The sequence below is a fragment of the Thunnus thynnus genome, chromosome 22 (assembly GCF_963924715.1).
Source record: "Thunnus thynnus chromosome 22, fThuThy2.1, whole genome shotgun sequence".
NCBI lineage: Eukaryota > Metazoa > Chordata > Actinopteri > Scombriformes > Scombridae > Thunnus > Thunnus thynnus.
The window spans coordinates 14,120,537-14,139,371 of NC_089538.1; the positions used below are offsets into that span (position 1 = coordinate 14,120,537).

Genomic DNA, 18,835 nt, shown 5'->3' on the forward strand with positions numbered 1-18,835 from the left:
CATTAAAATAACAAAGGAAAAGTAACTGTAATTTCCAGATAGCCAAAGGAAAAGAAACCTTTTCGTGCTCACTTAGTTGTTCATTTTCTAGAGATGGATTACCACTCCCCTCGTACTGCCAGAAATCCGGATTTGGTGCCTTAACTGTGACCCTGTCTCTTTAGAAATAAGCTACATTTTCACAGTCTCTCTTAACTTCTCTGGATTTTCACACTAATAGAATCCGTTTTTAATTGGATGCAGTGAGGATTAGCTCCAACGGTTGGAGAAAGGTGTCATGATTTGTACTGACAAGAGCAATACTTTTGGAATTTGACCTCTTGAATGTCAGCCACAAAGGTCACTTAAAAGTCTTCCTTTTAATTTCACTCAAATTATAATTTTTTTTTCTCCTTTCTCTTCTACCTGTTGAGCTGCTGTTGGAAAAAGGCAAATAGCAAACATTGTTTTTCACTGCCATTAATCAACCTCTGTCCTCATATTCACTGAAACCTGAGCATTGGTTTCTTAATATATTTTTATATATATTTAATATATAAATATTGTAAAATGAGGTTTGTATATCACAGAGGAATGACAAAATAATCTGCTTGCTCTTATTGATTGTCTTTTAAAGGAATAACTCTATATTTTAGGAAGATGATGAGATTGTTAGGGCTGTAGTCAACCAAAGAAAATCTTGGTTTCTCTGTTCTCTATTTCATGTCTTCAGGTTAGGCTAACCCATTGTTGCTAACCCCCTTCACTTTTCCAGCACTTGGGGAAACAACAGACATGACTTTTTAGCATTTATTAAGTGACACACTGTAGTCTGTGCTGAACATTTACTGCCAGACTGACAAGTTAACGACACAGACATAGACTCAAGTACCAAACAGCGCTGTACAGAGGCTCCCAAACACTATTGATTTCTGAATGAATGGATATTTGGCGTTATTTTTGGCATTAAAAACATATTTTTTTGGCCATGCGTGGGTTCTTGTCGTGATAATTATAGGAGACACACTGATTCAGTAAATGTTCAGTACGTTCAGTAATCAGACTACAGCCCTAGAGATTGTTCCTACTCATGTTTTTGCGTTAAGCTAGCTAGAGCTAGGAGACAGCTAGCATAGCCTAGTTTAAAGACTGGAAGCAGGGGGATACAGCTAACTAGCCTGACTCTCTACAAACAAAACAACAAAATAAATTGACCAACACCTTTAAAGCTCATTAATTAACAGGTTGTATCTTGTTGTACTGTACAAAACAGAAATGTAAGACCAACAAGTTTGTGGTTAAAGAGCACGTAACTCACCATAAAAGCACAACTTGTAGTTTTTGTATTTTTGTTTGTGTATGGATTAAACAAATGATGCATCTTTTATTAGTTAGTTTTAGACGTGCTATGGTAGGTTTTTGTAATTTTTCTTTTTTTGTAGCTTCATAAGGCATCTAACTCTCAGTTAGAAAGCGTATAAGGGTATTTTCCAAAATGTTTAACTATTCCTTCAAAGTTTGACTGCCACAAAGGCTTCGAAATCTAAGGAACTCATGTTGCATTAAACCTCTAACGTTTCATTTGCATACATTCATTAGCTATTGTAACTTTCTCATATGAATGTAAGTACAGTGGAATACTAAAACCAAGGCCCTTGCAGTAGGAAAATGCAACATTTGATTTATAGAAAAGCAACAGTTTCTAAAGGTTCTAGAGTTGGATAGAAATATTTCCTTTTCTACAATGCGGCATGCTTTTTATTAAAAACAAGATTGAGAGAAGACTTATAGTGAACCCATATCTCTCATGTCTCTTGGCATCTCTACTGGGTTCATTTTAGCATGTTGCTTTTGGTATTTTTCTATTTCCATAATCACCCCTGAACATTTCTCAAGGTGCATCTTCAAAACATTTTTAAACTGACAACACACTTTAAGTTAACACCTGAAGAGAGCATTTCAGTTTTAGTGTAGATGAAACATGCACCCTGCGCCTCCACCTTTGCAGGTTTGTCTCACACATGTGCTTTTTATTTAGCCAGGTTTTTGCATTCCATTAACGCTACCGGGTTACTTTGCCTCTAGCTCCAAAAACGACCTTTGGTTTCCACAAATCCTCTAACCGTTTCTCTCACTTTTCTCCATTTAGATTCATGCCACACTGGAGCAGGAATTTAGAAGAAAAGCCAATTAATCCAGCTGTATTGTTTTTGTAATTCAACAGATCTCTCTGTCTCACTCTATTTTTTTCTTCTTCGTTTCTCTCTCCCCTCCCCAGTTCTCTCCAGCTGGGGACTTGATCTTCGAGGTGTACCTGGAAAAGAGAAAACCAGAGAACTGCTGTTTAATCAAGGTTTAAGCGTGTGTGTGTGTGTGTGTGTATGTGTGTTAATGTGTAATCTGTAATTTCAGCCTGCATGTGGGCACTTGCATGTACGCCTGCTTTCTCATATGTCCTGAGGTGGTGGGGTGAATAAGAGAGAGGGAGGGAGGGCGGGGGAAAGGATGAAGGCAGGTGAAGCAGGAGAAAGAATGAGGGATGAGGGTTTGTAGAATGAGAGGTGGAGAGGTTGATAGAATAGGGCCGAGACATTTGTGGTTTAACCTGATGGGATTACCGCCACTGAAATAAATCAAATGCGAACTAATCAAAGAAACGTCTGATTTAATTGTGTGAGTAATTGCATTTTACAAGGCACGCAGGCCGCTGTAGGTTACAGACTCCTTTCACAGGTCGTCAGCAGTGGTAGAATAGGGATGGGGTTAAAGAGGAGTGCTCAGAAGCACAGTTTGACTTTAATACTCCACTTTCTCTCTGTGGAGCCTGGTAGCACAATTGCTTTATTCAATCCTGTTCAGGTACAGCTAATAACCCCACAAAGAAGCAAGTATTTAATCAGTGTACATGGCTATGTTACATGTTAGATTTTGAATGACTTTTCAAAGGGAGAAACGGTTGAAGGCATATTGGTATTGATCCACAGAGCTTTCATATGCAGGATGAGCTCTTTTTGTTTGACTGTTTCTTTTTTTTTTTTATTTGTTTTGTTGTTTGCCCAGGTATGCATTTATCTCTTTGCTGTGTTTGTGGTAGGTCTCTCCCAGCATGCGGTCTACGGAGCTCGCAGAAAGCGCGCTGAGTATGAGGAACATCACCTTTAACACCGATGACTTGTGGACCACCTTTGAAGTAATTGAGAACGGAGAACTAGGTATGCAGGATTTTCCAGTCAGCTCGTAGCGCTCATTCAGTTCCCTAAGCATGTTGAAAACACTGCATTTCAAACAGTGAGGTATAATTATCTCCACCAGTCACAGTCGTGGTTAATGGGATGAAGAGCTGCACTTATTTTCATTTGCAGAAGTGCGAGTTGGCCTGGAGACCCAACTTAAGGGGTCGTGACCGCTCAAGGGCTTGCAAGATAATTCTTGAATGGATGAATGAAAGTATTTCTCATAAGCGAATTCTGTTTATTTTTGCTTGCATTTCTCCAATACTGGATAATTAGTTTTACCTCATCATGCCTCTGAAAACCATTTGAATTAACAATCAGAGACGGGAACTTCAGTCTTTGGTTATACTGCTTGCAAATTATAGTCAAATGCAAGTTTAAATAAACATCACTTTAAAGGGGCATGGCTGGTACCAACTTTTTCAAGAATAAGTTTACCGTGACTCGTCTCTACATCAACACACTGATCTACAAAATGAAATATGTAATTGAACAAAATGTTCACCCTAAATGAGTTTTTTCGTCCCTTTGTTTCATTCCAATATCTTCTTATTGCAACTAAAGTCTAATTACAGTTTGGTTACGTCTTTCTTCAATAAGTGCTACAGTATATTCATTCCTGACATGGTGAACAGGTGCTTCTTCAGTAAACTTAAACCCACTGAACTCATCTGCACTGTGATGCAGTTTAATCAATACCTGGGTTCCTTGCAAAAGGCAACATGCTATTCTTAACCTCAGATAGTTCAAGCTGACACCAAAAGCTTGTTCACCAATTATCACTCGGTGGAAGCCAGTTGAATAAAATTATACAGCAACCTTCGGTAAATCTTCACAAAAAAATCATTCTTCCTATTTGTTAGACAGTAAGGTCAAGAATTCATTTATTCTTTAATTTAAATGCTAGATTCACAAAGGCCTTATAAATATGCTGATCTTTATGAAAACGAATGCCTTTTATATTTTAGATTGCAGCTATGTCTTAATATCAATATATTTCTGCACAATCAGTGAATTCTTATATCTGTTTTTTCTATTAGAGTATGTATGTATCACTCCAGTCTTTACCTGAATTACTGACGGCTATTAGTTGTAATCATGGACAGATTGGAGAAATGGAGATTTTTTTTTTCTTGCCATTAGATGATACCTTGACAGGCTCCTGTTGCCTGATCTGAACTGTCATCTGTAGATCAGTTTAAAGGATTTTGGATCAGGCTTTAGACTAACCACTGTTTCATATCTTGAATCAAAGGTAACTCTGCTGTCAAATCAAACATCTCACTGCAGTCAAAGTCTTCAGTCTAAACTTTTTATTCTCACGCACAGTATATCCAATTAGTGATTGATGCGTCAAATCACCGTTTTAAATGGCTATTCTGATTCAGCGCAAGATCACACTTCCTCTCATCCGAGGACCTCATGATTAGAAGAGTATGCTATCTCTCTAATGAACCAGTGTCTGTGAACATGGAAGCCACACTGAGAAATTAGCCAAGCATCGTCGGGTTTGATGATATGCACATTAATTAATCATTTTTTACCATCATATGTCATAAATTACCGTTATCTCCCTTGCATGCTCGACCTAGGGAGCTGACCCACCTCATCTTACATTAATATGCATTGACGCCACCTCATGCCTCGCACAGCTTCATTTGATCACAGGCAGGAAGCGGCGGGCGAGAGGAAGTCAGAGTTGAGCTTTGTCGCAAAGTTGCTTAGCTGGCGGTCCCTGTGCACCTTTTTTCATCAGTTCACTGAGAGTTTACAGCGCGCTCTTATGTTTGTTTTCCTCCTCACAAAGTTACAGAGGACACGCCGTCCTCTTCTAAAAATGAAGGTGTGTTGAATACTGAATATATTTGCTGACGGTTCAGCATATTTTCCATGCCAAGACAATATGTCTGTGGAAGAGTAAACAGTCAAGCTATTTTGAAGGCGGCAGCGTGACAGGTTTTGCTCATAAAACCATAAAGTGTGTTAATTAGTCATTTTGGAGGATAGCTACAGATAAACACTGTTATCGAGGACAATAGGCAGAAAAGGGGAGCTAATATTTTTTGGGAAATGAGGAACTAATTCCATGGCCTGGGTCTACAGAGATTCCAGAGAGAAGATAAGCCCACTGTTATGAATAAGTTATGCCATTGTGGCTCTTTTTACCTCCTTCGGTTATGAAAAACTGTAGAATGTAGATGGAGGCATCAGAGCAGGGGCGGTGGTACACAAATTATCTACTTGTTTTTTTTTTTTTTTTGGTTGATAGCATGTACCCTGTTCACCAATTAGGGAGAGATAATAGGTCTATTTTGCACATGGGTGTGTTTTTATAATCATGTCCTGATATGCTAGAGATAATTTGAACTACTCTCTGATGAAAACCGGGAGAACAACAACATAATGATTGTGTTTTAGGCATTTAGAGTTTATGTAAGACTGGAAGTTTCTGTTTAACCGTTGCTCCTAGATGTAGCTGCTGATCTTGCTCTTCTTTCTGACCCCCGCGGTCTTTAACAGAGCGACCGTTGCACCACAGTGAGAAGATTCTTGAGCAGGTGCTGGAGTGGAGCACACTGGAATGCCCTAGCTCTGCTTTTCTTGTCATGAAGAAGTTTGCAGGGGCCGAAAGAGTGGCTGATGGGAAAGGTATAGTATGCAAACGGTGGCACGAGGCCATTAAAATGTTCCCTTTATTGCAGAGCTTGCAGAGAGTGTATCTTCTTTTTCCCACATGCACTGTTACTGTAAAATTCATTAATTTTTATTTCATCATACAGCTGCATCTCATGATTATTTACACAATCAATTAATCTGTTGATTACATTTCTTATTACTTGTTAACTCTATGAAATATCAGAAAACAGTAAAAACAAAGAGGCCCATTACACCTTCCCAGAGCCCAAGTGACTCCTTAAAATAATTTGTTTTGTGCAACCAATAGTCCAAAACCCAAGATATTAAAGGACCACACCAGTGGGTCACATACCACAGCTCAACATTTTACAAACCAGTTTGGTTTTTTTTGGTTTTTTTCAGTTTTAAAAACTTTTTTTTTCTGCTACACCAGGCATCCATTGGTTTTCTTCTCTGTACAGCATAAAAAACAAACTAGCAGACTCTCTAAACTTGCTCGAGTTGTTTAATCCATACCAGTGAACATCAGGTCTGAATTATTTTGTGTGTGAGTTACATTACTGGTGGACTCTTATCAATCAGTGCTTTAAAAGAATGCTCCATCAGTTTAGCACTGCACTGCTATAACACTGTCGGATTCACAAGGGCGCAGTTTTTATTTTTAAGTAACAAAATCAATCTTTTTTTATTCCATGGATTCTTCCGTTTTGTCAAAACCATCTTTTTTTTTTTTTCCTTTTCAAACTTCAAACAGACGTTGCCTTAAAGTACGTCATTTGAAAAATTGACGTAGATCCCCTTTAACGACCTCAACACACAGTGATAATGTAACTTTGACAAAAATAATTGCAGATTTGTTGTTCACTGTGATGGATTACACAACTCAAGCCAGAGTCTGCTACTTTATTTTCAGACTGCAAAGAAATGAATGGAAACCGCCTGGAACTGTTGGAAAAACACATCCAAAAATCTAAATGTACAGCATGCACGCAAAAATAGTCAGGAAAATTATTACGTATACATATTTTGTAGTTAAGGAGCTAAAACCTGCAAAGACACTGATGTGGTGTTTAAATTTACAGTGAATTTACAGATAAAATCAGTAACTCTCACATTTGAAAAGCTGAAATCAGTGAATGTTGGTGAATGGGACATCTCACTTTTTTCAGATAAAAAAAAAACAAAACTCTATTGATAAAATATCAAAGTGCTAAACCTTTCAGCACTTTTTCAAGGACTTGTCCATCCATTTTCGGGTGAAAGAGAACGTTCCTACAGCATTTAATCGATGTCATTCTGTCTCACCACAGACCAAAGGCAGTTTATAAAAGGCGACTATCTGAAGTTCAACGATGGATCCAGCAAACTGCTGTCAGGCCACAAATTCCAGGACAAATACGTTGTGCTGCGTGCGGAGCAGTTGCTGCTCTACAGAGATATCAAAGTAGGTACACTTTTCTTTTCGGATTAATCCTCTGCCACATCTATTGTAAACACTTTCCATCATGAGTTTTTGCATTCAAACACAGTTTTGGATGAACAGAAAGCGCCACTGAGGAATTCAAAAGGTTAGAAGGGTAGAAGTGCTCGAGAAAACAAAAATTTGTTAAAAGGAGACTGCAACTAAACAGACCGAACTCCACTGGAACTCTCTCGGCTTCATCTCCCCGGCGGCGTGTCCATCTCAGGGTTCCAAATCTTCGAATTAAAGAAAATAAAACATATTCATGGAAGCGGACTTCCCACTATCTTTTGAAAAAAGGAAGAATACAGTGTGTGCTTCAGAGAGGACCAGCAGGCCCGAGTTCCCTGGAGGGGTTTGCTTCTCAGCACATTTCCGCAGTTGAAACATGGGATTCATAAAGGAGTGTGAAGAAGTGTTAATAATTGATGGAGGTGCAGTAATTCTGGCACTGGGGGTGAGGGGAAAATGGTGAGGGATGGTTGTGTGTCTGTGTATGTGTGTCTGTGTGGGGGTGGGGGGGGCGAGGGATGGGCGTGCTTTCACTGAAAGGTTTTTCTTAATACCAGGTTGCACAAGAATATGGCTAATTACTGTGTAAATGCAAAGGAAATTAAAGTATTACTGAAATTTAATTGATGTTCTTTGGCCTCTACAATTATTGCCACGTCTGTATTTAGCGCAAATTATGTCAGATGAAACAGGGGATGGGTGTCAGGCTGTGATGTGTAGGTGTCAAAGGCAAGCTATAACTCTGATTTTGCTCACTTTGTTCTTCTCTGTTTGTTCTCCGTTGCTTGGAACGAGAGGTTTTCTTGTAATGATTCAAATTGATTGTCGGGGTTGCGACACTGGGAAATGGCGCGGGTAGTTTTGTTGGCAATTTATTTTGTTTTAGTTTCATTTAATGTGATTCTTGCTGTTTTTATTCCTTCATTCATTTATTGCTCTAAAATATGAATCGTGTTTTGCAGAGCGCTAAAGCAGAGAAAGTGATCCAGCTCAAGTCTGTAAAATGTTTCTTGGGCCTGAAGAAAAAGATCAAACCTCCAACCAGGTAAAGTGCAACAACATACATTTTAAATAATATATTTGGAAACTTTAAAGATATTACTCTCCATATGGTGAGAAAAGAAGGCTATAAGCAAGAAAAATGTGGCGAAAATGTGCTGGTCAGTGACTAAAAAAAATTCCTTAGATTAGATGAGAACACTACATCTGCATAGGAAGACAGTTAGATGAAGCCAGGAAGTGGACTTTGAGGGAAGGTTTTTATATAAAACTACTCTTTCCAAAGTCAATCCTAAATCTTCATGCTCACATTTTAATTAAAACACATATTTGTATCTCTTTTGACAAGTTTACTGCTGTAAACGATAAAAAAAATATGAAAATATATGATTGGCTAATAGCTTGTAATATGTTTTTTTTTGTTATTTTTTATTTTAAGCTCCTGCAAAGTGCAATTTATCTGCTTTTATTCATTTACTTCAATATACTTTGTTGCCATCACTGAAGTGGTTTTCATTGTCAAATTGCTGAAATGTTTATGACAGGAAGGTCCAAACCTGTCAGATATCTCTCTCCTGTGTGCAGCCGATAAAACAACGGTGCCACAAATTTCACACCTGCTTCTCCCAGACGTTAAATCACAGACACAGCTGCCTCCGCCGCAGCGGTCAGTCAGTAACCATGATGTCACTTTCAGTGATCATTTGTGTAAATTTCCTTTCCCTCCTAGCATATTTTGTGGCGCAATAAATATTGCATTAAGCAATTTTTCTGTAATTTTTCCAGCGGTCAAACACAAAGTGACTCATTAGTGCCAAATCAACTGTTGCACATTCTTAGGGGAATTCCACCTCTCTGTGTTATTAAGATGAACTAGTGTTTATTTAGCATTGCCACTGTCTTTTTGAGTGTGCTTTCCCTTAATTGTGTGCATACGCGCAACAGTTTGTGTATATTGTCCCTAAAGATATATTGCCCTTCCTCTTCCCTCAAAGTTTTTGCGACACCAAGGGGACACCAAAGCCATGACTGACCCCATCTTATTTTTCACTGTAATGAAATTGATTAAATGTAATTGCATTTTAACAAATACAAATTATCAAACTCTGCTCTCATGCATTGAAAACATTGCTGCCACTGTTTTATTTTAATGGTCTTCTATTATTATAATTTATGACACATGCCAAAGCGGCGGCAGCTCTTTACTGGTCAAACAAAGAGGAAATTTTTTAGAAGCCAAACCCTATATTTCACATTACCCAATTATAATTCCTCATAATTTTCCCCATGTCAGAATTCGAGTCAGGGGAAGCGTGAAAAATGAGTCCAGCAAGCGATTGTCTGCATTACGCAGTCCTTAAGGGGAGGAAAAAAAATTGGATAAGAGAGAGAGGGAGTGGGAGATGAAGAGAAAGAGGAAAGAGGGACAGAAGGAAAGAATGATACAGAGCGGTATCATAGATATACTGTCGAGTGGGCCGTGGGAAGAAGTGATATGGTGAATAAAGAAATAAAGCCAGAGTGCTGAGGAGAACGGAGAGAGTCATAGTGAGAGGGTTAGGAGAGGCGGCGCTCCAGTACCTCATTAGGTAGAGGTCTATCTGTGAGCGGCCTACTGCGGGGTTGGATCGGCTGCCTCAACTCACAGGAGTGGTGCTCCAGGCTGCAGGTTCTCTGTCTCTGCCCCCACTTTCGCTTTGTTCTTCCCACACTTCTCTGCTCCTGTTCAGCCACAACTGTGTGGGGTTTCAGGTTAAGGTATATTCTCAAGGAAGGTGGTCTTTCCACCTTATACTGCCTCTGTGCAGGTTAATTCACATAAACTCACATACAGTATATACTGTATATGTACATTTTGTGAGTGTGGGAAGAGGGTGCCTCTATTTATATTGTAGTATCATACAATTAGCTGTATTCATGTGGGATCATTATAATACAGCAGGCTCTGTTCATGAATTCTACCACTTCCCAGACTACATTTTTAGAGATTCAGTATCTCTTGCATCTCTTTTAACAAATTGTACTTTAAGGCTTATAGGTGAGCAGCATGTGCTCAGTGTATTGTACACTTTGGCCCAGAGCATATTGAGGTCTGCCCATGCATAAACATGTGGGCTGCAACTGCACTGATTAACATAATTAATTCCACTGTTTAGCACCTTAGCAGTTGTAGTGAACTTTTTTTTTTTCTCTTTGCATTTTAATGAAAAAGGTTTTGACCCGCCGCTATCTTTAACAATACGGTCTCACCAAGTTCCTGAGTTGCGTACTTTAAAATTCCACGTGTGCTTTGACAAAAACATGTTTATAACCTCTGTCTTCAAATGATGTTGGATGTGTGGGACATGGCAAGTTTGCAGGAGCAAAATCTGACCTGTGTCGTTTTGGTTCAAACAGTTGGGGCTTCACAGTCAACGCTGATAAACAACAATGGTGAGTGCTAGAAGTTCTCCAGTTCAATAATAGATGATTGTGACTTTTACTCTTTCCACTTAAAATATCTCTGAAACAGAAAGAATCAAGTGTAAACTTTTGTAATGATCTGAGTGAGTTAGTAGTGGGAGCATCAGTGCAGTCACATGGTGAGAGGCTGCTGTCTGGTCGAGTGTTTGGATATTAAATAATAAACGATGTTTTTGTCTATTTTATTTTATCTCCATTTGAAACTTCCTAACCACCCATTATCTGCTGTCACAAATAAAGAACTGCTTTGTCAAATCCAACTCTGTGACACAAAATAGCAGCTTATATGGTTTCTGATATTACTGTAAGCTAATACTTTGAAGTTATTAAAATCAGATATTTATGAAAGGAATGGTATGGGAATATTTCAATTCAGACAATACTGTTGTAGGAGAAACATTACCCAACTGAAGGTGCGAGAGGATGCTGGTGTCTTCTGTTTTGTTTCTTATTTTACGATGGCTGTCGATTAGTCAGTCGACCGCTTTTATTGAACTTTCTCAACTATAAGATGTATTATCATGAAAGTTTGTAGAATGCAGTTACTCAGGGTCCCCAGAGGATGAACCCTTACGTCTTTGGTTAACACCTGCGTTTTTCTCTAGTGACACCATCAACGTGACATTTTTAGTTCAGAGTGAAACATCAAGAACTATTGGACTAATTGCCATCAAATTGATACGGACATTCATGTTCTCATTACGTTGAACTATAATAACTTTGGTTAGCGCCATCCTCAGGTTAACAGTGTTAATACTGTCAAAAATAAAATAGAAAAATTTAATCTTTATCGTTTGGCAAGAGCTTTCAGTGCTACACTGTGTGACAAAGTGAATCACAATATCTTGCTACATGTAGAACAGCACAGTACGTGATCACATTAGCAGACACCTGAAACTACTCAAAACCAAACAGTATACTGTACAAACCTGAATAGATGACAGGTATTATTTAAACCATCATACTAGATTGTTACTTAAAGCACTAATCACTGCTGCAAAGGGATACTTTAGACATGCAGATTCATGTAATCATAGTTTAACGGCAGCCAGCCCACCTATCATCAAGTCTATTTACAGTGATCAATGCATATTAGCTTGAACTGTCCCCTTGGAAGAAACTGTGTCCAGCGACTGCGAATCACTGAATCCAGTCATCTGGTTAAAATGAGTGTGAAAATAGCAAGGTTGTGTGACACTGATCTGCTTTCCCTCCTCAGGCATTTCTGCTGCGAGAACAGGGAGGCGCAGGTCAGCTGGGTGACAGACATCATCAGGATGAAGGTAATGTGACGCGAAACAGAGACATTAGAGCAAGAGCGAGGAGCTTACTCATGCAAAAGCTTAATGAAGTAATTTGATGAATAGAAGCTCAAGCATGCAGTGACTCTGGGATTACAGGAAAAGCGTCCTTATCCTTTTAATGTGTTGCAAACCAAAAATATCAGTGAACATGACAAACATTTCCTTCCTTATTTGGATGAAAAAATACACTTGATTACAGCCAGAATAAATCATCTTTTACAATCCATATATCAGAACAAGGAGATATGATAAATCATATTTCCCCCAATCATCCATTTCCATTGTGCTCTTAGTCAGATGAAAAACATAAACAGGGGAAGAACCGTAAAGTTTTCGAGGTCACTCAGCAATAACATAAATCATTTTATGTGGAAAAGCTGTGAGAATAAGGTCAAGGCGACTGTAACAATCACATTGTGGTACTTAGCCCCCAGATACAGCTAAGTGTTGTCGCTGTCAGTCGCTGACACAGCACATATGACATAAATAATGCAAGGGGGGGAAAAAAACACAGGGAGAACAGCTATGGATGTGTCATATTTTTGTATTTTTTTGTTACCCTCACATTCATTGTTGCCGTCCTCTTAGTGAAATTGCATCTTGATTCTCATTAGGCTGAGAACACACGTCCATTTTCTCCTCATTTCCGAGTAAATGAATCTAACTTGGAACATCACACTCATCCCGAATCGAAAGATCTAACAGAGGCTTTGAAATTTCACAGCCCTGTATTGTATGCTCAGCACATTTCATTAGTATTAGCCCTCTGCTCGGCTTCCTTTATGGGAACCCGTCTGCAGCGAAGTGTTGTTTATCACAGGTGCTTACTGTAAAAGCCTTTTAGTGCTTTAGTTTGGGTTAGCAAGTAAAAAGGGCAACACTGTCAGGGAGAGATTGATCTAAAGGGGAATCCAATTTTTGTCTGTTGTTTCTAAGTGTTTCAAGGTGTTTATTTCAGTGGGCTCAGTGACTTTTCTTTGCTCTTTGGAGAAGCTCTTAGCTCTGCAACAACTAAATCTATAGCAGACTGGAGCCGGCTAAAAATATTAGGATTCTCCTCCCAAATCCGCTAAATATCAGGATTGTCAGCTTCCAACAGGGGGGCTTGTGGGAAGGACACAGGACTTGTGGGAAGGGCAGAGAGAAAGTGTAGATGAGAAAGTAGACAGAGAACACTTCAGTCTTCTTGATTTCCTTTCTCTTACATGTTAGTGAGCATTGTGCTCCGATAGTTTCCATAGCAACTAGCGATGGAGGACCTCATTTTGAAGGAAGGTGGAAAGGGTAGTGGTGGTGGTGAGTGTTGAAGGGTTGGAGGAGGGTATAAAGGTTCAAGGACAGGTCCTAGCAATGATGAAATAAGGATTTGTTAAAGAAAGACAGTTCTATAGGTCTGGGGGTCATAGTGATATGAAAGGAGACATTGTTAAAGAGAAAGTTTAGCCGGAGATCAGAATACAGTCGGGCCACTGTGATGGAACAGACGATCGTCACCTTCTGACTTTCCCTCATTTTTGAAGACGGTTGTGTTAGTCTGGCCAAAAAACAGCAATTTATACCAGCGTATACATCCTGTATGCTGATGCCAAGTTTTTTGCCAAGCATTTTTTAGTCATGATAAATATAACTTCATGGAAACTGTGAATAATAAAATGTAGAAACACAAAATAAAATCAAAGTATTGTATACTACATGTTCCCCTAATCTACTGTGTGCATATGTGTATGTGTCCACGTCTAGAGATGTCTAAAGATGTGTGTTTATGTGTATTACTTTGACATCTACAGAAGAAGATTTATAGATGATTTACCAGTCCAAAATAAAGAAAGAGAAAATAAAGACAATGAAGCTATGTTGTCCACAATGAATAATGGTCACAAATAGTTTTTTCATCACCTTAATACTAATTTCTGCTGTTGACTGTGTGTCTTCAGTATGGTTCTGACCTCTGTTCAAAGAGCGTAAACCCAAAAGAAGCTGTAGTTCACAAATCCTCCAGAGGAGGAGCTGTGAGCGAAGTTGGGGCGATTCTACCGCAAAACCACAATTACAGCCAACAGGTGAGAATCATTTTTTTTACTAGTATTTTCCAAAATGTTTGGCTTCAATTTTTTTTTTTCATGAATTGTAAAAAGCTGGTGTAGACACTGTAGTCAGTTCAAAAATAATACTTGTTAGTTTCCAAATGGGCAGCATTGTAGTAACTACCATCATGATTGGTTTAGTTATATTCACATTGTACTTGTATCTCGAAATAGTAGTGATAATGAATTTCAGAGTTAGTTTTTCACCACACTCAAAACCTTCCTTATTTCATTTTGTTCACACATTTTTTTTCTGCTGCATTTATTTTACAATGGAAGTGCCTCAGCTCAAAGATTTTAATAAAATATTTCACCAAGATCCAAAACCATTTCAATTTTATGAATCACAACGTGGTGAATTATTGAATCACCACGTTGAGGTTTATGTGAAAAATGTTTAGCATCACTAGTAGCTTAGCTCTAGAGACGGCAACGTCAGTCAATTGGCCAATCCACCATTTTTGTCCAGACTGAAATATCTCAACAACAATTGGATGAATTGCCTTAAAATTTGATACAGACCATCATCAGGTCAAGATTTTAATTTCCCCAAAACTTTGGTTTATGGCCAAATACTTGCAAAACTAATGACATACCCATCAGTCGCAACTGTACTTTGTGTTAAGTGCTAATTAGCAAATTTTGGTTAATGTGGTAAACAATACCTGCTAAATATCAGCATGTTATTATTGTCATTGTAAACATGTTATTATGGTGTTAGCATTTAGTTAAAGCAGTGTTTTCCTGAGTATCCTAAGATAGGGGGAGTTTTTGTTCTGTCTGTTTGTGTACTGAATAGTAGCAATGTGTGCATATGTAAATATGAGCCAATTCTCCCTCTGACACGAATGAAAAATGCATTAGAGTTGGCCCCTTTGGTTTGTAGTTGTATTGAAAATTTACTACAATTCATCTTCATCTACCATTTTTCCCATAGCCGACAGACAGAAGGACTTCTCTTGATGATGGCAACCCAAGGACCGTGAAGGATGCCAGTCTCCACCAAAAGACAAACACCGCAGCCAACTGCCCAAGGCACAATGAAATGCTCAAGGCCCCCGAAGTCCCACGCAGAAGAACTTCTGTGGACGCTGGCCAGCCTCAATGCCTCCCATCTCCGTCCCTATCCAGACACTTACAGCCCAAGGCTTTGCCTCTTCCTCCTCAGAGTGTCTGTAAGACCACCGGCAGGAGACCCATTCTGGGCGGGGAAGGTTTAATGCCTCCTAGTCTGATGAATGAACTGAACTCAGTGCTAAATAAGACTGGCCGCACTGCCAAGAACAATGACTGACAGGAGGAGAAGAAAGGAGAAAGAAACGTACATAGAATAGTCTGTTTGAACGATAGGAAAAACATTACAGCACTGAGTGGAGAGACAAAGATGTGGAGACTGACAAAGAAAGACCACACAATGCAGATGGAGCCAAAGTACATTGCTTTCATGAGGGGGAATCATAGCCCAAAGACTGCCTTTGAACTTGGATATATAAAGAGACGCCGATGCACTAGGGGATGTGGAAAACAGGTGCAGGAGACATCGGAGGTCATGTAGACCTCAGCTTGACATGGCACTGAACCAAGCACTACAAAACATGATTTATATGCCACTCTTCTAAACCCCTAGAATATGTTAAGCTGTCAAACTTCAGAAGTTTCCAGAAATACTCCAAACTTGCTCGCTTTATGCTTTTATGTTTCCAGTTAATTTGAAAAGGAATAGAACTATGGTCAACACTCTTTTAATTACAAAATTTTAGTCAACCTTTAGATAGACATGTACAGGAATATAAAGAAAATGATGCATCTCAAATACAAAAGTCTGGTTTAGGGTCCACAAGCCAATAATATAGGCTCATAGACTTTCCTGTTTCCATATACACGAAATACAGTGTCAGCTGGCAGTGGCAGATAATATCATATGTAATTATTATATATATATACATACATATATATATATATATATATATATATATGTAATTATTATTTTATATTATTTTTGTGTAGCAGTTAACATTGTAACTTTTAACTGTAGAGCTACTATCAGGGTTTTTTTAAGCTTATAATTCTTTGGCACACCACTTCAAATTTTGCACTGGCTGCCACTAAATGTTTTTTTTAAATGTACAGTATGAATACATTAAACATTGCAAAATGCTTTAAGGTGTAATTTCCTGCACAGTTCAATCTAACTAAAAGGCTGCATATGGTGCACGTTGCACCTTCATGTTCAGTGTTTTCTGATAAATTCCCAAAGGTTTAGATTCAAATTTTTTTGGTTTAAGCTCTGCCCTCAATTCAGACTACATAGTAATTCTAATCACGTTTTGAGTCTGTATTGTGCTCACACAGGAAAAATTACTAAATAAAAGACACTCAAAACAGCATGCATACAAAAAAAACCCTGTAATTTTTGCTGTTGACGACCACTATTTTCCCACAACGCACAAAGGAAATGGATGATATGCTTACAGCTGCAAAAAATTCAAAGTAATTGTGGATGGTGGTAAAACAGCTCCAGGACACCTCAGAAAACAAAAAAAAAAAGTTAGCAATAGCCTTCTCAGTTTGATTGATGTTGAACGGTGCAAGTATTACATCATTTCTTGTAAGTATAAAATGGTAAAGTATATTGCTTTTCTGTATAATAACTGCAAAAACAGTATACTGTAATTATTAGTACATAATATATACTGTATACAGTTATGTATGTAGCATGGAATTGGGACACATCATCTGTTCATATTTCTCAGACATTAGATAAAATTTGAAATGTGCTCTTTTAAAATGGACTTGATGTGACCTAAAAGTTACCACAGGTGTCATCAGATTCACTGAAATAGATTTTTATTAGATATTAGATAGATATTTTCAGGGTTATTACTTAAAGAAAAAACTGTTTACCAGACATTTAATTCTTCTGCTGCCTCATACCCACTTTGAATGTAGTGCAGTAGAAACTGTGTTTCACAATATGTGTAATATTAGATGAAATATATCAGCAAGACTAAGAATATCCGCCGTAAAAACACCATCAAATATCCAGCTCAGACATGTCTCAGTTGATTTGAAGCAGGCATTGAGAAATAAATGGACTGGTTCCACCCTGAACAGAAACATGATTTTAGCTTTCCTGTTTTCATATTCTGCTTTTAAATAAATACTAAAATGTTGAATTATCATCTCAGATTTTTAACCTCTTCCATTCCCACTCCCCCACCCCTACCATAGACCCCTTTCTGGGGGCGGGGGGAGGGACAGTGGATCTTTAGGGGGAGATAGCAGGTCAACAGTATATGCCACATAGAAATAGTATACATCATGTGAAAGCTGGAACCTGGAGATTAATTTGAGATGCAGCTCAGCACTGTGTGTCATGTTTTTCTAGTCATAAATCTGTAATAACCATTGTGGTTTGGTTAGATTCCTATTGAAATTTTGAAAGCTTAGAGTGTATAAGGGCTTAGAACATTATGATGGAAGTATATGATGACCATTCCGATGCTCAATTATGTCTCATAAGACCTTGAGGAACAACATAGAAAAATTCATGCTGTGATTTGGTATCACAAACCTTTGGAGATTTCTGTAAGAATTTCATTTTTCGGCAATTGGATGGCAAGCACTTTTGTTCTTGAAATTGCTTAGAAACCCCCTTATTGTCACTATACCAAGGAAATCCATATATTCTCTGAATGCCTGCGGTCTCCAGTTTGTGGTTGTACAGTTTCATGAGGCTGTGATTATCCTAGAGGTCACAATAGGTAATTTTATACAGTGAGGTCAAGTTTCAAAAAATGGTCTCACTACAATGAAATGGCTACTATGGGGACTAACATCATCACACATGAATACAATTGGGCTCCTTGAATCCACAAGAGTCTCAGCTTTCCAGTCATACCAAATTTATACAATTCCAAGACTGTTTAGGGACCCCAGTTTGCAGAAATATTCAAATACACCATTTTTAGAAGAGGTAAAAATAACACATTTATACTGCATGCAAAAAGCATGGTTTTTGCCAAAAACTGCATGGGATTAGCATAAAGTAGGCATGTCTGTAAAGGGGAGACTTGTGGGTACCTATAGAGCACATTTTCATTCAGACATCTAGAGGTGAGAGATCGAGAGACCCGTTTGAAAATGGCCATGCCAGTTTTTCCCTCGCCAAAATTTAGCCTAACTTAAGCGAGCATGACATGGTATGCGATGTATTTATTACTGAATTTCACTGAAAAACCGATACATTTTGGAGAAAAACTGTATACTGGTTTTTTCAGTATCTCTAGTGCAGTGCAAATTGAAAATTGCTCTCACAGCCAAAAACTCTGGCTAAAAATTACCTTTCCTGTGTTTCACACAGTAAGGCAGTTGGTGGGAACAATGGAAATGGTAGGTGTCAGTTAGTGTGTGTGCGTAGCAGAAAGGATGATGCACACAGAAAATTGTTTTTAAGGAAATTGTCTTTTTTTATTCTTTTTATAGCAAAATACAAAACAAATACAGATAATTACAGTGGAAGTATAGGTATTAAGATAATATGGGAGCCTACATGTGGTGAACCAAAAAGTGATAAACACCAGTGTTGTTTGTTGATAATTACAGTCATCACGTGAAGGTTTATTATGCATTATGATTGGATTGTTTGCTAGGAGCTCATTA

General features: G+C 38.3%; 1 protein-coding gene across 2 annotated transcripts in view; it reads left to right on the forward strand.

Annotated features, from left to right (window-relative positions):
• The window catches only part of arap2 (ArfGAP with RhoGAP domain, ankyrin repeat and PH domain 2), a 138,755-nt gene extending 121,413 nt beyond the window's left edge, over positions 1-17,342 (forward strand). For both annotated transcript variants that reach the window (XM_067579056.1, XM_067579055.1), the window contains 9 exons: positions 2,258-2,332; positions 3,074-3,191; positions 5,733-5,861; positions 7,160-7,293; positions 8,286-8,368; positions 10,720-10,755; positions 12,005-12,068; positions 14,024-14,149; positions 15,111-17,342. In XM_067579056.1, coding sequence (XP_067435157.1) covers positions 2,258-2,332; positions 3,074-3,191; positions 5,733-5,861; positions 7,160-7,293; positions 8,286-8,368; positions 10,720-10,755; positions 12,005-12,068; positions 14,024-14,149; positions 15,111-15,467 — 1,122 coding nt within the window. In that variant the 3' untranslated portion in view covers positions 15,468-17,342. The remainder of the gene's footprint in view (positions 1-2,257; positions 2,333-3,073; positions 3,192-5,732; positions 5,862-7,159; positions 7,294-8,285; positions 8,369-10,719; positions 10,756-12,004; positions 12,069-14,023; positions 14,150-15,110) is intronic.
• Positions 17,343-18,835: the final 1,493 nt, after the last annotated feature.